Here is a 24382-nt window from a genome sequence, read left to right as displayed (position 1 = left end):
GACTGCTCACTCTTACTTGTATATCTTACTAGGATTGCTGTTGAACTGTCTAGTCCATCAGAGAGAAGTATTTTTCTTCTTGCTTTCAGCTGATTTCCTGACAAGCTGAAATGTTATTTACTGTTTACGTTAGCCTTTCCTAATGGTAACCAAAATATATGGCCATTCCCCCAACCCCCAACTCCTTTAACTGTTATTACTTCTAATAACCCCAAAGCAGAGCTAATCAATTTAGGGGATCTGGATATTGAAACTGGTTGGAAGATTGCTTCCTGGTGATATATACACATAAAACACAGTAATATAAACAGGCAGTTCACAATATCCCGATAGTGCTAAATGGTTAACATGTGGGAAATACTTTCTCTATTCTAGAAACTTGCCTTATGGATTTTACCAGTCACTTCCCAGTGTGCCCTAGATCACCAGTTTTATGAGAAGTGTTATGAGGGAAAAAAAGTTTGGAACACACTGAATACTTTTTAAGATCCATAATATGTCAAGGGTAAGATTTTGCCTGGACTATTACATTGGTTATGAAAAATATAATTGGATCAGCTTTACAAATGTGCAATGACATTACAGATCTAAAATTGCTACAACTCAAGAAATTTAGGACATGTAGGTTATTAAGACTAAGTAAAAACCAACTGTTTTCATTGCAAAATCATTAAAACATTTAACAAAAAACTATTTATAATTAATCTATCACAAATATTTTCATTTGTCTTTACTGATTAGCATGCAAAGTGACTTTAAAAATTATGATCATAAATAAAATTTTATATTTTTCACTTTTAGCATATTTCATAGTGCCATGGTCTTCATAATTTTAATCAACTTAAATAACAAAAGTTATTTTATCTATTTTGTTTTAGTGAGCATATTGTAAGCTTTAAAAATGGCATTTAAACAACCTGCTTGTGAAAAAGAGACTACATTTAGAATTACTGATTAGTAAAATCCAGTAAGATAATGGTAGCTTTTAATTTTTTTACTCCATATCAATTTTAAAGGAGAAAAATTAATGTCAGGAACATTTTCTTGATTATAAAATAAAGCAGAATTTAAAAAATTCATATATATGCTCATGCTTCAGACACTTTTAAAAAATGGTACAGTGTATCATGGTTTTTAAAAGCCTGGGCTGTGGAGTCAGACTATCTGGACTAAAAGCCTAATTCTACTAATAAGCAAGTTTTAAGACCTTGGGTAAATGACTTAACCTGTCTGAACCTGTGTCTTCATGTGTAAAATGAGGATGATAACAGATTAACGTCATAGGCAAATTATGAGAACTGAATGGTGAAATATGTAATGCATTTGTTTGGCACATGATAATAAATACTCAATAAATGCCAGTAACATCAACAACAAATACAAAGCAACTCTTCATTTACAGGATATTATGTGTGTATTATACATTCTTTTCGATAATTACTATTTATGTATAATTATTCAGCAATTATTTACTGAGTGTCTTACATGTACCAGACACTGTGCTTAAGCACTGGAGATAAAGCCATAGAACACTGTCCTTACTAACAAAAGATTCTGGGAGAAGACAAATTAGTCTGGTGATTAGCATATTGTATGATAAAAGCTTTAAAAGGGGTAGAGAGCTTTTTATGGAGGTGTATAAAAGCAGAGGCATGAAAGCAGGGATGGCGTTAGGCTGGACTCATGCACAGTGCTAACCACCCTCTTCTTTGTCGTGGTTAGAGGCCTGGTATAGAGGCTAGAAAACAAAATACTCTATGTCCTAGTTTCCTGGCAGCAAGGGGGACTCAAGTTGACATTACTCTACAGCACCCATTTTCAACCTTTTTCATTCCATGGCACACATAAACTAATTACTAAAATTCTGTGGCACACCAAAAAATTTTTTTGTCGATCTGACAAAAAAATAGGTATAATATTGATTCATTCATACCAGGCAGCTATTGTGTTGGACCTTTTTTTAAATTTGACAATATAAGGGAAGAGAGTGCCCCTAACTAAACAGTCAGGTATTGTACGTTTTAAAAATTCTTGTGACACACCAGTTGAAAATTGCTACACCAGAGGTTACTACTCTGAAGTTCCTGAAGTGGGTTTTCAAAATGAAAGCAGTTGTCCTGAAAATATAGACAGAGCTCCCCTAGAAGCCCCTTTGCCTTTCCTTCCTTCTCCTTGCCTCAGACCTTAAGACAGAAGGCACGTAAGTGCAACAGCCATCAGTGACATAACACAACAAAAGATGAAATAGCAAAAAGGAAAGAGCATAGCACTCGGGGGCGGGGGGGGGCATCACTTAGTTATTGCACCACTTCCTGAATACCTAACTTTGGACTTACTAGATGACACAAACTCTATTTCTTTAAACCACCAATAGCTGGAGTTTTCTTTTATCTGCAGCTGAAGGCATTCCTAGTAGATAAACGAAGCTTTCTGAAAGTTTTTTGAACCAAGCACAAAAGAAGGAAACAGCAGTTATCCAAGTAAAGAAATCTGAGAAGGGCACAGCTGGCAGAGCATCCACAAAGGCCTGAAGGGGGAGGAAGTACAGAATGTTGATACTGGCATCTGTTCTACAGTATGTACCCTCTGGCTTCCTGGATGGCTTTAGCCAGGTGATTCCCACCCTTCTCCATCTTCCACTTCCTATGTTTGAGGGATTCAATACTATCCCCTCAATGCTTCCACATGATGAACCTTCATTTTCAAATGGTAAGTTCTGTGATGTATATAAAATGTGATCCTTGACTAATTTTAGACTTCTAGAAACATTAATTTATGGCAATTAAGTCAACAGGTCCACATGATCAATTTACACATACAAAGCCTTCAACTGAAGCTGCCATGTGTGCTTACTATTTCAGTGAACAGTCACTGATTTTGTAGGGGATCTTAATATTCATTTACCTTCTGATAAACTCCAAAACCTCCCCAACTCTTAATATCCATATAAGGGAAAAATTCAGCACCACTCCTATTCATAAAGCTAGAACCAACTTCATTGATGGTTCAGAAAAACAGGTAAAGCTGTTATCACCTGGAAAGAAGGGAATGAGTAGAAATAGTTTCTTTCTGGAGGGCACCCTTCCACCCAATGGGCAGAAATTTCAGGGGCTATTCTTGCCCTAAAGCATTGGCCCAAACAGCCTCTTAACTTAGTTTGTGACTCTGATTATACTGTATATACACTCCTTCATATAGATCAGACTCTATTAAAAGGGTCTGTTGAGCCTCAGTTACTAAGTCTATTTCTAACCCTGCAAAGTCTTTTAGATAAAAGGAAGGACCCGTTATTTGTTACCCATATCTGATCTCATTCAGGCTTGCCCGGACCTATGGCAGAGGGTAACTCTCGGGCTGATGCCCTCGTCAGCCTAGCAAATACTTTTCAATCTGTGGTAATGTCTTGTCAATTTTTTTCACCAAAATAGTCAGGTCCCACATAAAGAATTTAATACTCCATGGGGCCAAACAAAACAGATTATCAGAGAATGTCCAGATTGTCAAGTGCTTTTGAAAGCGCCCCCTACTCTTGGCATTAACCCCAGAAGGTTGCAACCTCAAATAATTTGGCAAACAGATGTTACTATCCCCCTATTCATTTCATAATATACTCCTTAAGTGAAACATTTGGCAATATAATCAGGCTTAAGTTTTAAAAGACTTATTATGCTTATTTTGGAATGTTATGTGGATTATGTAAGAAAGAAATTAAAATGTGAAGGAAAGGAAAGTGCAGGATTGTGAAGGAAGGTAAGAAGGAATAAAGGAAAAAGATAGACACCGCATTCATGTGTGGCATGGAACGAAAGTACATTAGAGTGAATAGCTGAAGAGGGGAAATAGAAGTGGAAAGGAAATAAGAGAAATAATAAGTAAGCATCTAAGTCTTTGCAACACTGCAAATTCTAGACCTAGGAACTACCGGGACCTGAGAACAGGGTAATTAACTTGCTGCTCAAACTCACTGCCGCTTGCAGAAACAGCAGGGAGCCTGTCTTTCCAAGCAGACTTACTCAGGTGTTCCACAGGCCACTCCCCTCACTTAGGGAATCAGAAAAGAATGTTAGAGCTCCAGGCTTTCAGCCACTTAAGCTGCCCACAAGAAATCAAGACTGATAATGGCCCAGAATACATTACAAAAACCACTCAGGCTTTCTTAGAAGAATGGGGAATTAGGCATACGGTATCCCCTGTAACACTACAGGCCAAGTAATTGTTGAAAGAGCTCACAAGACTTTTAAAACACTATTAAACAAACAAAAAAGGGAAGAGTCGGGAAACACCCCACAGGAATTTAAACATGCAGGCAATATATACATAAAATTTTTTGAATTGTGATAATAATTTAAAGTTACCCGTAGACAAACACTTTCTGCAAAACAGCCTTGCAGGCTCTATACAGAGACCTGTTAGGGGAAGATGGGAAGGCCCAGCTGAACTATTGAGTTGGGGAAAAAGGTATGCTTGTGTTTCCTCTCCAGAAGGACCTTTGGAGCTGCCAGCAAAAAAGTGAAGCCGTATCACAGAAAAGGCTTCCCTGGCCACAACCCACCTCTGCTCCATCAGACTTCCCCAATCTGGACTTGTCTAAGCTGTGTGTCAGCCCCCTGAAGTGGAATTCCAGCCAACATTCCTGGGCAGAGATATTCATCATCACCCGCAGGGCGCACTCTCTACCAATCTCAGAGGACAGACTGATCACCTCCAGCTGGAACTCCACCAAAAGCTCAGTGATATCCAATGCCTTACTGAACAGAAAGTGTTCCAGACTCTCCACGATAACCTACAATAGTTGAATCCTAAGAACTGGTTTGATGGACTGAATTTACGAATTTGGGTCATGGCAGCCCTTGGGTGCCTCCTTGTCTTAATCCTTGTGCTTTATGGTGTCTATGGAGGTTGTTTTCTCAAGATCACATTTGGGAACATCAAATAGTAGGTTTTACAGGCTTAATAATTATAATTGTGTTCACAAACAAAAAAGGAGGAGATGTAGGAACTGCACTGCCTGGTTTCAGAAGCTATAACTGCCCCCCTCATGGCTAAGGCTGAGTGAGAGATCTTGAGACCCTAAGCCACTAAGGAGACAAAGTTTATCTTCCTGGTAGGGGTGCTGCCTCTGCCCCCTTTACTTCACCCTGCTTGGTTGGTCCTAGGCAGATGACTGGTTAGCCAATGATGGGTATAGATTCCTCAAGAAAGGGATGACCTAAGATAGGCTTGGTCACAAAGGAGCCCTCAGGGAAGCAATTGGGGGCTATAGAAAAAGGGGGTGATGGACCCTCACCCCTTGGCTTTGACATAGCCTGAGTCCTCATTCTGTCTGCAATAAGTCTCCTAATCTCTCGGCTGCCTTACTTAAGCCTGAAACAATGAGGGGTGGTGCAGTCCTGTGCTGGAAAGGGTGGGTTCCCGGGGGTGATCAGGCCTAAGAAAGAATGTATAAAACCCTGTGAAACCTGCTTTGCTAAATTGAATGCCCTCAATTTTCTGATAAAGGGTCCAAGCAGGAAATGAGTTTGTTTCCCAAAGTTTTGTAGCCCTTTAGCTAACTGACCCTGAATCAGAATAAGCCCTCATATTTCTTTGTTACGTTATCTACTATTTGATTCTTACTGCCTCACAATGATAGATGAACTTTACCTGTATTCCTGTGCAAACTGAACCCAAAAAAAGCTCATTGAAGAACAGGCTTTTGGCTCTTCTCCTTTGAGAGATCAGCCACCTTTCCTCCCTAAGCACAGCATGTCTTGGTGCACTAATTCTCATCTGTGGTGGCCGGAGCCTCCCCACAGAAAGAGAGGGAGAGAAACAATGATCGGCTGCCTCTTGGAGGTGCCCTGACTGGGGACCGAATCCACAACGCAGGCAGGTGTCCTGACCAGGAACTGAACTGGTGATCATGTGCTTTGCAAGATGGCATCAACCAACTGACTCACATGGGTCAGGGCATGACTACCAGGTTTTTAGGTTAGATGAGTGAGTCTACTCACTAATATACTATGATAAAGTATAAACAGCCCTCCAAGATTTCAGGTCCTAATTCTCTAATCCCCAGAATTTGTGCATCTGTTACTTTACATGAAAAAGGGACTAAGCAGGTTAGTAAATTAAGGGCTCTGAGTTGGGTAGATTATCCTGAATTGTCCAGTAGACTCAATGCAATCACAAGTATCCTGGTAAGAGGGAGCCTGAGGGGAGATTTGACTACAAAAAGAATGTCAGAGTAATGCAGTGTAAGACTCCAGCAGCCACTGCTAGCTTTGAAGATGCAGCTACTGAAAGCTAGAAAATGCAAGGAAACATGTTCTCCCCCAAGCGCCTCCAAAAAGAGCTGACACCTTCACTTTATCCTAGCGAGACCTGTGTCAGACTGCTGACCTAAAGAACTAAAAGAGAGTAAATTTGCATCGTTTTAAGACATGAAGTTTATGGAGATTTGTTATAACAGCAATAGAAAAATAACAAAGATAGGTTCAGAATTTGGGATATGATACAAAAAGATTGGTTTTTAAAAAGTTGATTTTCAAGTACCTAAGTATGGGACATCCTGGTAAAATTGGTCAATTGATATATGGGTCTGGAGCTTAACTTGGGGATGTGAAATTAGGAGTCTTCAGTATATTAATTGAAACCATGAAAGTAGCCAAGATCACTACTGAGCAAATATAAAGGACTTAAAGGAATGGAGGCCTTAAAGGAAAGTTGGAAGGAACAGCCTAAGATGTAACAGGAAACCAGGACTCTGAGGTACCTAAGGAATCAAAGAAATAAGAACATACTTAAACCAGGGGAGTACGAGGATGATTAATAGAGCCAATTAAAAAAGGGTTGTCAAGTTAGGGGCTGAGAGCATCTATTATATTTAGCAATAAGAGACCACGGTATTCTTGACAAACACAAGTTTCAAAGGAGTGATTGTTAGGAGAAGATTTGTTATTGGGGTTGAATAGAAGGGTTGAAGACTGAATAGAAGGTGAAGCATGAGTCCAAACTCAATCAACGCTTCTAACTAAAATCTGACTTGCTTCTTTCAAAAGAAAGAAGACAGGATGGTAGCTAGAGAACAGCTGTGGAAGTAGTTTTATTATAGATGGAAAAAAATCAAGTAACTATTAATGAAAAAAGGTGATTTTTTAAAAAGTAAATGCAAAAGTGTCAGTTTCTTCATTTGCAAAAGGGAGTTAATAAGATTACCCATTTCAGAGGGTTACTGTGAAGAAGAAAAAAAAATTAGCTTATAAAGAAGACCCAAACCTGAATGAGTAAGTTCTGCTGTCACAGGTGGAGAAAGAGGACTAACTCCAGTGACACGTGGGGGAACCTAACAGCACAGTCACTGAATAATCTAGAACCTAAGGAGTCTTCCATCAGCAGAAATTTCATGAAAGCCAGTACTATTCCAGTAGCCCTTGTAGCTGCACACGTCTTCCCTCATGTGTTTATGAGAAGACCTAAGAAACTACAAATACCATATAAATTTAAACTATTATTGTGGTCATGTTAATTCCTGAGGCCAGCAATCCAAACATGAAAAGTATATTATAGCAACAAAAGCTAACCCATGAGGCATTTTTAAAAGCTTTCATTTAAACAAATTCTTAAGAGTTCCATAAGTACAAACTAAATTTAAACTATTATTGCAGCATTAATTTTCAGTCTAGTAACCCAAATATGACAAAATATGCTATCACAACAAAACTAATCCATCAAACATCTTAAATCCTATCTTTAAACAAGTTCTGTAGAGTTACTAGGACAGAAAAAGAAACATTCACTTTTTTGAATGTTTAAGGGATCTTTAGTGTAAGTTTCAAAAACATACAATTACCTCAGATTTTGATTTCATTATTGATGAAATAGAGGAAGGTAGATAGCTTATAGACAGTTCATCCCAAGGGCTGTAATTAGACGCCAAGTTTTATTCACTAAAATTGGTGAATTTAAAATAAATTTAAACGCAGTTCAATTTAAAATATTGACTCAAGACCAATATATTTTATATAATGGTAAAGCCTTATTAGAGAAGAATTTTAAGGTAAATTATTTTACTTACCAAAATGCAGTCCACTTTAGATTGTACAGTTTTGCTGAAAGAAAAACAAAGTTAGGTTAATAAGGATACATTTATTAAATATCTGAAATATCTCAAAAAGATAGCTAATCAGTCTTCCCTACTATGAAAAAATAATCCAAAAGTCACTAAAATCAGGCATTGTATCCTAAAACTGCATTTAAAAAAATTAAAAAATCTATATCCCATTCACTGTACTATACTGAATTCCAAAGCATGATCAGAATGTTTTTCAAATTCACTGCTAGTCAACCTTTGTTATTTATTGTACAGTATTGTTTTAATACACATTCTGAATAAACAAGTTTTTAATGATATTATAAAAGTGTAAATGTATTATACTTAGATATAAGACACAGAGTTTATAATGGATTATGATTTTTACTCTATGCCTACTATTCTGGACAATAACTTGTTTAGCATTTAAGAGGCACAATGGTGTAACGTAATTTGTATTTCAAAAGATTTGTTACAGACTCTCCCACACTCTCTCATGTGTACACACAAACATATGCTAGCAAAGGATTCCCTAGACATGTAAGTAGTAACAAAGATTAATTAATATGGCAATAAATTACAGAGAAGGAATAATTTAGAATATAAATAAAGCCCATATATATTAACTTACATGAGCTACTAACTATAAGTGAACTATTAAATATAACTGAACTATTGTATACTTGCTTCATTAATACAAATGAAGCCTGTATAAAATAAATGGTCATTTGGATTTTGTTATAATACATTCAAGTAAAAATGCAATGAAATCATCCAAGTCTAGAAATAGTTTCTATAATTTTGAAAAGATGTTAATGTTTAGCGCCAAATAAATGTCAAAAAAGTGGTTATTTGCTTTGATATATAGCTATACAGTAAATAAAAAAATCAGCATTTAAATCCCATTTGTTTGCAATCAATAACCTCAAAACTTTACATCTGTACTCAAATTTCAAATTTCATTTTTAAAAAATACAAAGTATAACTGAATTAAATACAATTACAAAGTTCAAAATAACTACAACAAACAAGAAAGTACCTCTGTATAGCTTATTACTCACTAACTACTAAAGTGTGCTATTTTCTCTCTTAATAGCTCTGTTTCCCTAAGATAATACAGTAATTTATAGGCAAAGAACTGCTGCTAAAAAGTAGTATATCAAGAATCCAACCATTCTCACCACCTGAGTATAAACTACCATCATTTCCTATCTGAAGTGTTAAAATAACCTAGCTAGTCGCCCTGCTTCTGTTTTTATTCCACCAACAAAGGGCTAGTCTCAACAAAGCTACCAGAGTGACTCTCTGTCCAAACCAGGTTAGCCCTTGGCTCCACAGTCTGTAATACGGCCAACAAAGCCCTGATGGTTCATCCCTCTGCTATCCAACTTCATCTCCTACTAACCTACTCATTCATTCACAGCTCCTGCTACACTGGCCTCCACATTACTTCTCCGGGCAAGAGAAGCAGCACTAGTTTTTGCACTAGTAGCACTTCTCTTTGCACTAGTTTTTTTCCATCAGCTGCTGACACTCTTCTCCCATATTAACTTATTTGTTCACTTTTTCTTGTGACTTTGTTTGATGTTATCTTTTACACACAGTTCTTCCCTGCCTCACCCTTATAAAATACAGTCACTCTCTACCCCTCTTCCCCTGCTTTACTTTTCAATATTGCACTTTCACCAGTCATTTTACATTTTTATTAATTTATATGCATGTTTACCGGCTATCTTCCTTGACTAGAATTCAAACTCCTTGAGAGAAGACTCTGTTTTGCTCACTGCTGCATTATCACCTGGCACATGTTAGGTGTCCAATAAAATCTGCTGAATGAATAAATGTCAAAAACCATATTCAGTCCCCCATATGAAGAAAACTCTGGAAAGACTTGGATCATCTAAGAAAAAGTTTTTAGAGAAATTAATACAAAATTTTAAGTGATTATTTTTTAAACCACAGATCTAACTATATCCCCCTTCCACCAGAAACGACGTGCTCTATGGGATATCTAAAAAGGATGCCTGTGTCTTCCTATCACAAACAAGCTGGTAAATCTCTAAAAAGCATACTACATAAAAGACACTTTTTAAAGAATCAACTTACAAAGGAAAATGAAAATACATCTGAGTTAGATATGAACCCCAGCAATCATTTAATCTAATCCTTTGATTATTTTTACTTCATACTTAATACAAGAATACCAGAAGGATATACATGAAATTTAAGTCCCTTTTGTTCTTCTAGTCTCATATCCCCCCACCTTTTTAGTTGACCATTTGATATGTAACCTTCAGCTGATATTTCAATAATTGTATTATATATATGAATATCTGTAAGCATCATATACTGCTGTTCAGTCAAGCTTTTAAATGCTTATATAAACCCCACTGCAGTGTATCTATTCTACAACCGTCTTTTTTTGTTCAATTTTGGTTTTAAGATCTATCTATGTTGATACATTTAGATGAAGATCATTCACTTTAACTGCTAAAAATGTATTTCACTGAATTTAATGTATCAAACTTAGTTATCCATTTGTCTACTGGAAGCCAATTATGTACTTTCCAGTTTCTCTACAAACAATGCTGACTTTTTGTACATGTCTTCTGATACACACATGCAAAATTTCTCAGTTATACATCTAGAAGTTGATTTTCAGGGGCTCGTGGAAGCATCTTTTCAATTTTATTATATATTACCAAATTTCTCTCCCAAGCACTTGCATCCATTCATACTTCTATCAGCAGTGTATGACAGTCCCTATTTACCTACCACCTGCATAAATCTATTCACATACAATGAGTATACAGTATATAAAATACACATACTAAAAACTTGCCATTCTAATATGAAACTTTTAACTTGTCATTTTCCCCATTACTAGCAGTGCTGTGTACCTTTCCATCTGCTTACTGGCCAGGTGAGTTTTCTCTTCTGTAAACTGCAGGTTTACCACCTTTGCCCATTTTTAAGTGGAGTTAACTATTTCTTGAACTATATTTTGGATATTAATCCTGTTACATATACTTAACTTTGTGAGTGATACATTTTAATATGTTATGAAGTGAAAGTAGTAATGATATTTTTAAAAGTTTAAATTTTGGCCCTGCCTGGTGTAGCTCAATGGATTGAGTGCGGGCCTGTGAAGCAAAGGGTGGCCGCTTCGATTCCCAGTCAGGGCACATGGCCTGGGTTGCAGGCCAGGTCCCCAGTGGGGGGCGCGTGAGAGGCACCCACACACTGATGTTTCTCTCCTTTTCTTTCTCTCTAAAACTAAAGTAAATAAAATTTTAAAAAGTTTAAATTTTGACTGAATCAAATTTATTAACTTTTTAAATGACTTCCGTTTTGTCTTAAGAAATCCTACCTAAGATGTTAAAGACATTATATATTTCATTACAAATTTTTTAATTAGTATTTTCAATTTTGATATTTATTTTAGTTAGAATCGATTCTTGGGGTATGGTGTAACATATACATTTTTTCTATCTTACAAGACAACTGTTTCCTATTTTATTAAGCCTAATTTCCATACATACACACATATATAAAATAAATGTTTTTCTGGACTTTTTGTTTTATTATTAACATACTTGTCTATCCTTGAGTTAACATAAAACTTGGAATTTATTAGTGCTTTAAAAATTAGGTCTAATTATTTCCTTTCATGACCCTCCCTGACCATTTTCAGAACAGTCTTGATAATCTTTGGACCTATCATTTTCTAGTTGCTCCAGTTCCAAAAATGTTCTGCCAAGATTTACATTGAACTATACTGATATTACAGGTTGAACTGGGGAAGTTGATTAATAATTTGGATTTATTTTTGTCCTTAAAAAGGTCTTATAATTTTTCTCTTTACCTTTTGTTAGGAAGAGTCCTAGGTAGCTTATAAATACTGTGAATAGTATCTTTTTTCTTTTCTTTTTAAAAAAATATTTATTTTATTGATTATGCCATTACAGTTGTTCTATATAATTCTAATTGGTTTTTGCTGATGTGCAGAAAAACTATTAGTTTTCTATGTAGACTTTACACCCAGCAGTCTTCTTACACTCTTATTAGTTCTAATAGTATGTAGAGTCTCTTGTAGATAACAATGTCATAATGAAAATATTTCCCTTCTTTCCCATTCTTTATATCTCTTCCCCCATTTTTTCTTATCTAATTACTCTGGCTAAAATTCCTAGTCTAATGGTGAAGAACTGCAGTGATAGCTGACATCTTTGTTCTCTTTTCAAGTTTTGTTTCAAAATTCTGATAGAATATACTAGAATACTCCACTTAATTGATGTTTTATAATTTCCTAAAGTATCCCTTGAATATCAGATGCTTTGATTCAAAATAATGTTTCAGTATCGTGATGCTCTGCTTTGGAAATGACAGTTAAGTTATAATGGAGTAACTTTCCTACATACACATACATACCAATTATATACTGTGGACAAAATATAACTACAAACATGAAGGCGAAAGAGAGTGAACAAATGCAGGTAACAAGTAGAGGGAATTCATCCTGAAACAAAGGAACTACACTTCTTAAGAACTGTATTTATAAGACTGTTGCCTGAGAGCACATATCTGCCCTTGCAGGAACAATCACTCAGTACTGAAGCAAAAATCTGCTGTCTGGCCAGCAGAGGAGCGAGAGGACAAAACCTGGGGCTGCCAGAGCCACTGTAAAGTGAAAGATGAAATCCCAGAAAGGTAGGTGCCACAAAACTTCTGTGCAAACTATGCCCAAATATTTGGATGATCTTTGTCTGGAGAAGACCCCAAGGTTTCCAACAAAAAACAACAGCCTGAAGGTGGAAAGATCTGAGCTGAGCCTTCTGCTGCTCCAGTCATATTAACTATCTACCAGAACAACAACAACCAAAAACAATACTCATCAGAGAAATAGAACACAATCGACAGTCTACAATGTATCACCCACAATGCCCATTACACAAGCAAAAGAATGAATTACACAATCTACCAGAATGAATAAACAAAAAAAAAGGAACACTGAGTTAAGAATAAAAAACAAACAAACAAACAGTTCAGAAACCCAAAACTAAATGATCTACATAAGGACTTCTGAGGAGTTATTATAAATATGTTCAAGTATTTAAAGGAAAATACAATCATGTTAAATGTATGCATGGAAGAAATCTCAGATGAGAAATAGGAGCTGTGAAAAAAATGGAAATTCTAAAATTAAAAAGTATATATGAAATGAAAAAAAATACACTGAGAGACCGTAACAGAAAATCAGATATAGTAGGAAAAGGTCACTAAACTGGAAATCAATACGTCTAACTGAACCTAAAGAAGAGAAAGATTTTCAAAATAATAAACAGCTTTAGAAATTGGTAATACAATAACAAGCAGTCAACTTACGTACAACTGGAGAGGAGATACACAGAAAAGTATCTGATAAATGGCCGAATTTCCCCAAATTTTATAAAACATAAACTTACATACCCAAAAAGCTCGAACAAACTCCACGCAAGATAATTATAAAGAAAACTACACAAAACTGCATCTCGGTCGGAGGGATACAAAACACAAAAATGAAAAGCAAATCTTAAGGCAGCCAGAGTAAAGTAACATTGTATGTTGTGAAAAGGTGATATGAATAAATGAGAGCTATTTAGTCAACCAATTTGCAAAAGAGGCATCGAAGCCAGTTCAGGCCATAAAGGAAAATCCTTCCAGCAAAGGCTGATGGAGTAGGGTGCCTGCATATACCTATAAACAAATGAACATACCTCAATCTACAGAAAAACTTGAGTTGGATCATAAAATTAATGATAACAGCTTAAATTATAAAGTGCCTAAAAGAAATCTTAGAAGAATATCATGACCTGAGAATAAACGAAGGTGTCTTAGGGTACAGAAGCAATAACAATTTTTAAAAAAGAAATAAATCAGCCTCCATCAAAATGAAAACCAACTTCTATTCATCAAGACATTGTAAGAAAATAAGTCACTAACCAAAAGAAAATATTTGTAAAACATATATTTAATAAAAGACTTATGTCCAGAATATATAGTGAATTCCTCCAACTGTGGACTCTAAGAAGACAACCTACCAAGAAGGTAGGCTATCTGGGCTCAAATTTAAAAGCACAGCCTAGCAGTATTTTCTAATCAGGGGCCTCTCATGCAAACCACACTTCTGGGAGAAGCTTCCACTAAGCTGCCTGCCTCCCATGGTGTGTTTCTGCCATCTGAGCCAGCTCTTACAAAGGAATTCCTAGCACAGTATTTCAACCAATAGAACTGAGGCCTTTCCTATCCAATCAGAGTTGTGCAACTATATCCACCACTAGCATCTTCACTAACCAATCAGAAAGGCTCCATTTTGACCAATCAGGATAGTGTTTTTGGACCAAACTGCAAGGATTTGGAGCCCTCACTGGCATGAGGACGGACAAATCAGGGACCAGGGTAGGGACCTGGTATATAAGTGTATATAAGTCAACAGAATAATAAAGACTGGTAACCCAATTAATAAATGAATGAGCAAACAGCTGGAACAGATAATTCATAAAGAAAAAAATGTACAAATGTCCATGGATAATTCACCAAAAAAGGATGTAAATACGTCCAATAGGTACATGAAAAGATGTTCAACATCATTAGTCATTAAGGAAATGTAGATTAGGATTTTAATGATATACTATTATATATACTCAATAAGATGGCTGAAATGAAAAACACTGAAAACACCAAAAATTGAGAAGAATTTGGAGCAACCACCGTCATACATTTCTGGTGGAAATGCAAAAGGTAAAACTGCTCTAGAAAAACTGAGTAGTTTTTCTACTCAGGCCATGGCTGGGTAGCTCAATTAGGGTGTTGTCCTGATATACCAAGGTTGTGGGTTCAAATCTTGGTCAGGGCACATACAAGAATGAACCAATGAATATATAAGTAAGTGAAACACCAAATCGATGTCTCTTTCTCTCTCACTTCCTCTAACATATCAATAAAAAATTAGGAGTTAAATATAAACCTATCTATAACACCACAGTTCTATTCCTACATATTTATGCAAAAGAAATGATGACACTATGTGTTCCCAAAACAGACTTGTACAAGACTGTTCACAAAATCTTTAATTTTTAGTCCTAAACTAGAAACGATCGAATAGCAGTTCATATAAAAATGGTTAATGTGTTATATTCATAGAATAAAATACTAAGCAATAAAAAAAAAGAAAACCTCTGATACACAGAATATGGATGAATCTATTGTATATTATACTAAGCCAAAGTTACTACCAAGAAAAATTCATTCTGTACAATTCCATTTATGTGAAGTTCTAGAACAGGTAACATTAATCTATGATAAAAGAAAAATGAGAAACAGTGGCTGCCTCAAGATGGGATGGCGGGGGTAATTAGGAAAAAACATGTATGGCCTCTAACACACTGCCCCATTTCCTGTTCTCAGAAAAGAATGACTTTGTCCTCCAGCTGCTGAAGTGATTTCAGCAGAAAACCCTCAGCGGTCAGCCTCCTACCGGGATTGCTTATGCTGAAGAAAACTTCACTTCCTAAGGTCACATATTCTTTCAGAAACAGCCCACATCCAGAGGCTGATCAATGGTGGTCCAAAGGCCTGTAGTTGTCTAGACTAAGGACAACTCTGACGGGTCATCCCAGCCTCAGAACTTTCCAGCACTGCAGCTTAACTTCCTTTCTGCTTCCTTCCTGTCCATTCCTTCCACAGAAGTGAATCTCAAGAGCATTCCCTAATGAAGTGGATCTTAAAATATGATTCCTGGACTTGTGTTACCTAGTTAGAAAGGCAAATTTGTGGCCCCCCCAGATCTACTGAATCAGAAAGCAGAAGCCCTATCCACCTGCAAAGAACTTCTTATCAGCTTTTTGTACCTCTCTCTAAAATATATTAAGATGGGTATACAATTAAGAAAAAACATTCTCCTGAAAAAGGGAGTTCATATCCCCTACTTGGAATAAGAAAAAAATTAATATTCACAAAAATAAAACAAAAATTAGATACTATATACATAGATATATGTGTATATATTATGAGGCCTGTCCTGGAGTTATCTGGCCATGTAATATTAGAGATGTTTATTGAAGAAGATACAAGATACGAGAGACATTGTTGTACATAGGACAATGACACCTCAGTTCCCTTCAAAGTAGGCATCTTGGGAACTCACACCGTTCTTCCAATCGCCATCAGCTGCCCCACTGTATTTTCTTGAATCTCATGATGATCTGAAATTTATTCCCTTTCAAAGGTGATTTTAGTTTTGAGAAAAGCCAGAAGTCACAGGGCACCAAATCTGGGCTGTAGGGATGCTGAATCACCTGGGCGATTTGATGTTTTGCCAAAAAACACTGCATGAGATGTGATTGCATGAGTGGGTGTACTATCATGATGAAGCTGCTCATTACCAGTTGTCCATAGCTCTGGTCTTCTGAATCATCCAAATAGTTTCCAAAAAGGAATGTACAAACATAACACAAAATTTGATGCAGATTTATTACTCTACTCACTCAAGTCATTTTGAATGTGATGGCCACAGAGCACACATGCTCACTCAACAGCTTCTACCATCCCCATTGACTAGTACAGTGAAGTTTCCATTGGTCATACATGAGCATTCCACTCCACTCTCCTTGGCTGCCAGGATATATCAATGTTGCACAAACCATTCTCATTATAGTAACAATGGCTGGACTTTTTCTGGACAGACCTTTACCAAGCTCTCTTTGAGGAGAGCTAAAAAGTGATATCTTAGAAATTAAAACTATTGGGCTGGATGTTTTTTTTATGTTTGCCCTTCCGGATCCAACTCCCACTCTTTGCAACAACCAAGGAGACTGGCCTTTATGCACTGTATCTATATGGCTCCTTTCCCCTCCACTGGGGGCCAACATTAGTCACTACAAGGAGATAAGAGAGTGAAAGAAAGAATGGGTCGTATTTATTCCACTTTGTTTCTCTCTGACAGGCAATGAGCTCGTAGCTGGGGAACTGTGGTTGTTCTTAGCAATTCTTTTAAGACTTTTTAAAAGTTGAAATAAAATTAAACATATAGAAATTTAAATTGAAATATTTCAAAGTTATCAAACGAGATATGGGTTACCTTTGAATATATTTGGAATTAGCTTATATTTGCACCATTACTCTGAGTAGCTACATCTAAGGAAAGTTTCCATTAGCAGGAAAAATACGCACAAAAATATACTCACCACTCAGTAATGAACAACAGATGCACAGCCTGCACTTTTTAACAAGGTGGAGTCATAGGTAAAAACAGCTTGCATCCTCACACAACCACACCAAAATTACAACTAAATTATAGAACAATCATCACTCAGAATGGTCAGAAATCGAGTTGAATGGAAGTTTGACAACGATGGAATTAAAGAAACCACATCCATCCAGACTGGTAGGAGGGGCAGAGATGCAGAATGGGTTGGTATGATACCCGTAAGTGGTGGATAAAAACTTTAGAGAGATATCTCTGGAGCAAAAGGTCCTGGCCCCACACCAGGGCCCCCAGCCCAGGGCTCCTGTACCAGGAAGATAAGCCCTCATAACTTCAGGTTGCAAAACCAGCAGGTATTAAGCCTGTGGAAGAAACTTCTAGAGTTCCAAGCACTTTCTCTTAAAGGATCCATACCCAGACACTCAGACTCACTCCTTCTGAGCTACAGCCCTCGCACAGCAGCTTGAAAGGCACCAGTGGCATATGGGAAAGAACAGAATTGTCTGGCATCAAGGCAAGAGCTGGGGGACAGCTTCCTCCCAGACAGAAGGGTGGGCAGAGGCCACTGTCTCATTTCTGAACCCACTCCCCAAAGAGCCACAGATCACCAGGCTGATTGATGCCTTATCTGAGACTCCATCAACCTGGCTAACACTGCTTGCCCAGCCCTGGAGATCCCCTGAGGCTCTGCCCTACTCAAGCGGTTATCAGTGAATTTTCTGAATGAATGCCTGCTTTTCTTGGCTCATGCTTCACAACTTTCTAAATCCTCTCAAACAAGAAAGAGCAGGCCACAGCAAGACCCTAGCCCCCATATCTGCTAAGTTACCCCAGGCACAGCACTAGAAACAGCCTAGATTCACAGCTTGGCTTCACCTGGGAATCTCCAGGCCCAGCACAAGTAGCATGCATTTGCAGTTCATGAGGGGTGGCCCTGGAAAAAACAAAGGTGGAGGCTGACATGGCCTGCACCAGCTGGGAAACCCCAGGGCCTGCCCAATCGGTGGACAGCTACAGACCACTTCGAAGTACTACCACCCTGTCCCTACACAGCTGATCCTCCATGGAGGGTGGGGGTTGATGGTCAGTGGTCACAGCCAGTCCTTGCAGCTGACTAGCCTGGGTAAATCCCTCCAACTGACCAGCCAACAGCAATCAGATCTCAACTACAAGAGGGGGGTGTACTCAGCCTGCATGAAAGGTGCACCTCGAGTACACAGCTTGGGTGATAAGGAAAACTGTGCCACTGGACCCTACAGGACACCTACTACAATAGGCCACACTACCAAGACACAGAGTCAAAGCAGCTCTACCTAATACATAGGAACAAACACAGGGAGGCTGCTAAAACAAGGAGACAAAGAAACATGGCCCAAATGGAAGAACAGATCAAAACTCCAGAAAAAGAATGGAATGAAATGAAATGGAGATAAGCAATCTATCAGATGCAGAGTTCAAAACATTGGTTATAAGGAAGCTCAAGGAACTTAGTGAAGACCTCAACAGCATAAAAACGATCCAGTCAGAAACGAAGGACACACTAATTGAAATAAAGAACAATATGCAGGGAATCAACAGTAGAGCAGATGAAGCCAAGAATCAAGGTGTGGTATATAAGGGAGCAAAAAACAACCAATCAGAACAGGAAGAAAAAAAATTTTTAAAGAACGAGGGTAGTGTAAGAAGATTATGGGACAGCTTGAAGCATTACAACATTCACAGCACAGGGGTTCTAGAAGGAGAAGATAAAGGGCAAGAAATTGGAAATTTATTTGAAAAAATAACAAAAGAAAACTTTTTTAATTTGGTGACAAAACAGACATGCAAGTCCAGGAAGCAGAGAGAATCCCGAACAAGATGGATGCAAAAAAGAGGCCCACTCCAAGACATATTAGAATTAAAATGCCAAAGGTTAAAAATAAAGAGAGAATCTTAAAAGCATCAAGAGAAAAGCAGTTAGTTACCTACAGGGGAGTTCCCATAAGATTATCAGCTCACTTCTCGAAAGAAATTTGCAGGCTAGAAGGGATGGGCAAGAAATATTCAGTCATGAAAAATGGGGACCTACAGGCAAAATTGCTCTACCCAGCAAAGCCATCATTTAGAATTGAAGGGCAGATAAAGAGATTTCCAGACAAGAAAAAGCTAAATGAGTTCATCATCACCAAACCATTATTATATGAAATGTTAAAGGACTTATATAAGAAAAATAAAATAAAAACTATGAGCAATAAAATGGAAATAAATATGTATCTATCAACAATTGAATCTAAAAAAAACTAAGCAAACAAGAAGAAAGGAGACAGAATCATGGATACGGAGAGCATTTTGATGTTTGCCAGATGGAAGGGGGACAGCACATGGGTGAAGAGGTGAGGGAATTAAGAAGTACAAATAGGTAGGTGCAAATTAGCCATGGGGATATAAAGTACAGTACAGGAAATGGAATAGCCAAAGAATTTATATGTATGACCAATGGACATGAACAAAGGTGTGGGGACTGTTGAGGGAGTGGGGGATGCTGGGTGGAGGGGGGTAAAGGAGGAAGAAAACTGAGACAACTATAATAGCATAGTTAATAAAATACAATTTAAAAATGGTAGATATCTGATTTTTAAAACTTCTTCATTCTCTTTGAATAAATTTATTTTGTTAATTTTATCTACAAATAACTTATGTTCAAATAATAGTATATATTGAACTTTAATATTTTTCTAAGATTTTTAAAATTTTCTAAATTGTTGATAAGCTTACATTTGATATGCATTACGTTTGGTCTCAGTGTTCTTTAAATTACTATTTTTATAAAATTTTTAATAGCATCAATCTGCTATTTTGATATGAGATAAAAATATTGCATCATAATTTTGCTGTGGTTTATGGAACACGCTAATTATTCTTCTAAATATTTCAGTTCAAGCTTCTGCATATCAATTCAGATCATCACAATATTATAAAGTAAACCTTAATCCTAGGAAAAAGGGGAAAACATACCCATGAGGAGAACATAGAACAATTTAAGGAATAAAGTCTGAGAAAGCATATTTTGTTTTCCCTAAATCAAATTAAATAGTGAAGCTGGGGAAAAACATTTTTACTAAGTGGGCCTATTAAAGACAGACAGTACATTTAGGATACATGTGTTTAAAAAGAAAACAACAACAAAAAACATTTATTCTAAGCCTACTTTACCTTACAGAAACACTATGCAAAACACCATGTTAATATCTCTCTTTCTTCAGAGTTAAACATAATACAAGAAAATAAATTTGCAGTCTTGGGTCACACACACATAGTATGTAATACACTGTAAGTAAAAATATGCCTAAAAGAACATTTAGAGACTTTGCTGCTAGGAACATTTCAGAACCCGTGTCTCCCTGCACCAACAAATCGCTTAAAAATTATTTGTTTAGTGGGGGGTAAACGCAGAAACAATAAAATAATTTTTAAAAATACCTGTTTATTCTAGATAGTATCATTCTAAAACAATCCTGCTCATCCTTTCCAATACCAGGCTTGGCCTCTATCCAAAACTTCAATACTATTTCCATATTTATTTGGATTCTCCAAGTCTGAATTCAGAATGACTCATAATCTGTATATATTTAATTCAAAATTCTTGTGCTGCAGAAACAGAGATCTGTGAATACTAGATACTAATCTTCACCCACAAAAAGTCTTGAGGTAGGGGAGGTACAGTGTAATACAGCAAATATAAAAAATTCTTGCACTGTAGCCTTACCAGAACAAATCAAACTCTCTCATAAAATAATAAATTCCATTAAAAATCTACTGACTTCAGATCTTCTTTGTGGATAATGACTCAGCTGATAATCCATCATAGCAAAACATATTTTTACATTATATTTGTCTGTAACAATTGGGAAGCAGTTACTTTTAGTTGGCTCAAATGAGAACAAAGTTTTATATTTATAAAAATAACTTTAGTAACAGTGATTACTTCCATAAAAACTAAAGGGGATAGCCAAAACACTATAAAAAGGGAAACAGAAACTACCCTGAATCCCCCATCTGGACATTTTGGGTTATTTACTTAGTATGCTGTCTTAAATATAATTAGCATTTGCTCTGGCTAGTGTGGCTCAGTGGATTGAGCGCCAGTCTGTGAACCAACAGGCACAGGTTCGACTCCCAGTTAGAGCATGTGCCTGGGTTGGGGGCATGTGAAAGGCAACACATCAATGTTTACCTCCGTCTCTTTCTGCCTCCCTTCTCCTCTTTCTAAAAATAAAAAAAATAATTCACATCTGTTGGTGATAACACAGAGGAACCAGAATTATTGTATACTCTGGTAGTAATGTTAGATGATATATAGCTGCTGTGGAAAAACTGTTTGGTATTTTCTCAAAAAGTTAAACACAGAATTACATGACCCAGCAATTCTACTCCTAGGTACACAGACACAAAGAAATGAAAATAGGTATTATAACAAAACTTGTATATAAATATTCACAGATGCACTTATTCACAAGAGCCAAAAAAGTAGAAACGACCCAAATGTGTCAATGAAATGGATACACAAAAGGTGGTATATCAATACAATGGAATATTATTTTCAGCCACAAAATGGAATGAAGTACTGATACATGCTAAAGCAGAAAATTTAAAATATTGTGCTAAGAGAAGGCAGGAACAAAAGATCACTTAATGTGCTTCCATGTACATGAAATATCCAGAATATCTACATTGGCAGAGATGGAAAACTGATGGTAGTTGCCAGGGGCTGAGGGCAGAGGAGAATGGGGAGTGACTGCTTAATGCACATGGAGTTTCATTTTGGGGTGATCAAATGTTACAGAATTAGAGATGATGGTTATACAACATTGTGAATGTACTAAATGCCATTGAATCGCACACTTAAGTGGCTAATTTTATGTTATATAAATTTTACCTCAATGATAAGCAAATGTGATCATAAAACTATAGAAAATTCATTTTGATACTACCAGTGCCTATTGAACAAAGCATCATTGTTCCTTTTTATAACTCAAAATGTCTTTAAAATAGTCACTGTTCACAGTTTTTTCCTGTGCTTAAGAACCTTTGAAAGGAAATTGAGTCTGTACCTCAACATTTCTCAAAGGGGCACTGACATTTACTGGTAAGTCTGTCCTGCGCATTAAGGGATGTCTCTGGCATTACAGAATGCTATCCACGAAATGTCAGAAGATATTCTGACAAGCAAAAATGTCCCAGATATCAACATATGCCCCTAGTTGAAAGCCAATGCTCTACAGACTGTAAAGAACTATGTGTTGAGTCACATTTAAGTTCGTTACTATACCCATCACAATGTTTCACAAATGAGTCCTATCAAAACTGAACTTGCTTTTCACACAAGGTTATTATAAATGTTTGTTAACTTTATCATAAAACTCATTTTGTTGCTCTGAACATTGAAACTAATTTCAACTAAAATTAACTCTACCACCAGGTAACTTGCCTACTATTCAATTGTTGATAATATTAAGATTTAACTTTCAACTTAGTGACATCCATTCATTAAGCTATTCTTTTCTATTATTATTTTAAAATAACAAAGTTGCAAGTGTATAGATAAGTTATACAGAATAATATAACAAATATGAGTATTTTGCTTTTTTTCCCTTAAGAAAATCTGTACAGAAAAACTGAAGCCCCTATGGACCCTTTTTTAATCCCATTTTACTCTTTATTTAGGTGTCATTTTCCATTCCCATGAATGTCTATAATTTTACTAGAAGTGCTGAGTGTATCCATAAGCAACATAAAGCAGTTTTGTTTTCTTTGTAGACATGAAGTCAGGATGCAGATACATTCTACTTTTCTCCTTATACTTAACAGGCTTTAGAAGAGGTGTGTTTATTTTGATTCATTCTATTTTACTTATTTTAACTGTTTCATAGAGTTATGTGTTGAATGACATACCTCCTACCCCAAAATTCACATATTAAAGTTCTAATCCTCAGTACCTTAGGATGTGATCTTATTTGGTGATGGGATCTTTATGGAGGCAATCAAGTTGAAATGAATGAATCTGCCATTTGAGTGGGCTCCCAACCCAGCACGACTGGTGTGCTCATGTAGAAAAAAGGGAAACATAGACACAGAGACACATGAAGGGAAGATGTGAAGGGACATAGGCAGAAGGCCATCTACAAGACAAGGCGAGCAACCTGAAGAGATTCTTCCTCAGAAAGAAAGAATTAACCCTGCCAACAACTTGACCTTGGACTTCTAGCCTCCAGGACTGTGAGAAAATACATTTCTGTTGTTTAAGCAGCCTATTGTGGTACTTTGTTAGGACAACCCTGGCAGATAATACACCTATCATTCCATTATTTGAACATACCACTTTTTATTAACACATGCTTTCACTGAAGGACTCTTAATGGCGTTTACAGCTCTATACTGTAATACATAATATTGCAACCAACACCTGGCACATGGATCTCGCTATATATACCACTGCGAGACTTTTTCTCAGCTAGACATACACAAACACACACACACAAACCTTGCAGGGGAATTCTGGTGCGTGGATCTTCAACTATTGTTGCTAAATTGCTTTTCAAAGTACATTCCACCAGCTGTATATGAGAATGATTTTTTTCTATTCTCTATAAAATCTGACAGTGACAGACTTTTGCCATCCTGGTATGTGTGAAATATTTTGTTTTAATATGCATTCCTCTATTAGTGAACATCTTTACATGTTTACTGACCATTAAACTTTCTTCTGTGAACTGCCTAATAATATCTTTACTCATTTTTCTACTTGGTTGTTTGCCTTTTTAAATATTACTATTACTTTATTTACTTATGGGAGTTCTCTTTACACTCTGGATCCTAATTATTTGAATTACAAATATCTTCTCCCCACCTGCAACTTGTTTTTCTTTTCATGGTATTCACTGCTTTACAGAAAGCTTTTATTTTAATATAGTTAAATCTATTAACATTTTCTTTATAAGAAGTGCTTTTGGTGTCTTGTTTTTAAAAATTCTTCCTTTTCATTATGTCATAGATTTATTTCCTTCTAAATGTTAGATTTTTACATCTGG

At 36.5% G+C, this 24382-nt stretch overlaps 1 protein-coding gene across 4 annotated transcripts in view; it reads right to left on the bottom strand.

The window, feature by feature from the left end:
- RFX7 (regulatory factor X7) overlaps window positions 1–24382 on the bottom strand; it is a 111123-nt gene that overhangs the window by 44554 nt on the left and 42187 nt on the right. For all 4 annotated transcript variants that reach the window (XM_037151010.2, XM_037151008.2, XM_037151007.2 and 1 more), the window contains exon 3: window positions 8057–8090. In XM_037151010.2, the coding sequence (XP_037006905.1) occupies window positions 8057–8090 (34 nt within the window). The remainder of the gene's footprint in view (window positions 1–8056; window positions 8091–24382) is intronic.

This window comes from Artibeus jamaicensis, unplaced genomic scaffold (assembly GCF_021234435.1).
Source record: "Artibeus jamaicensis isolate MK-2021 breed Jamaican fruit bat unplaced genomic scaffold, CSHL_Jam_final contig_548, whole genome shotgun sequence".
Lineage (NCBI taxonomy): Eukaryota > Metazoa > Chordata > Mammalia > Chiroptera > Phyllostomidae > Artibeus > Artibeus jamaicensis.
The sequence above is the reverse complement of the archived record's forward strand: the minus strand, read 5'-3'. Positions and strand labels throughout refer to the sequence as shown.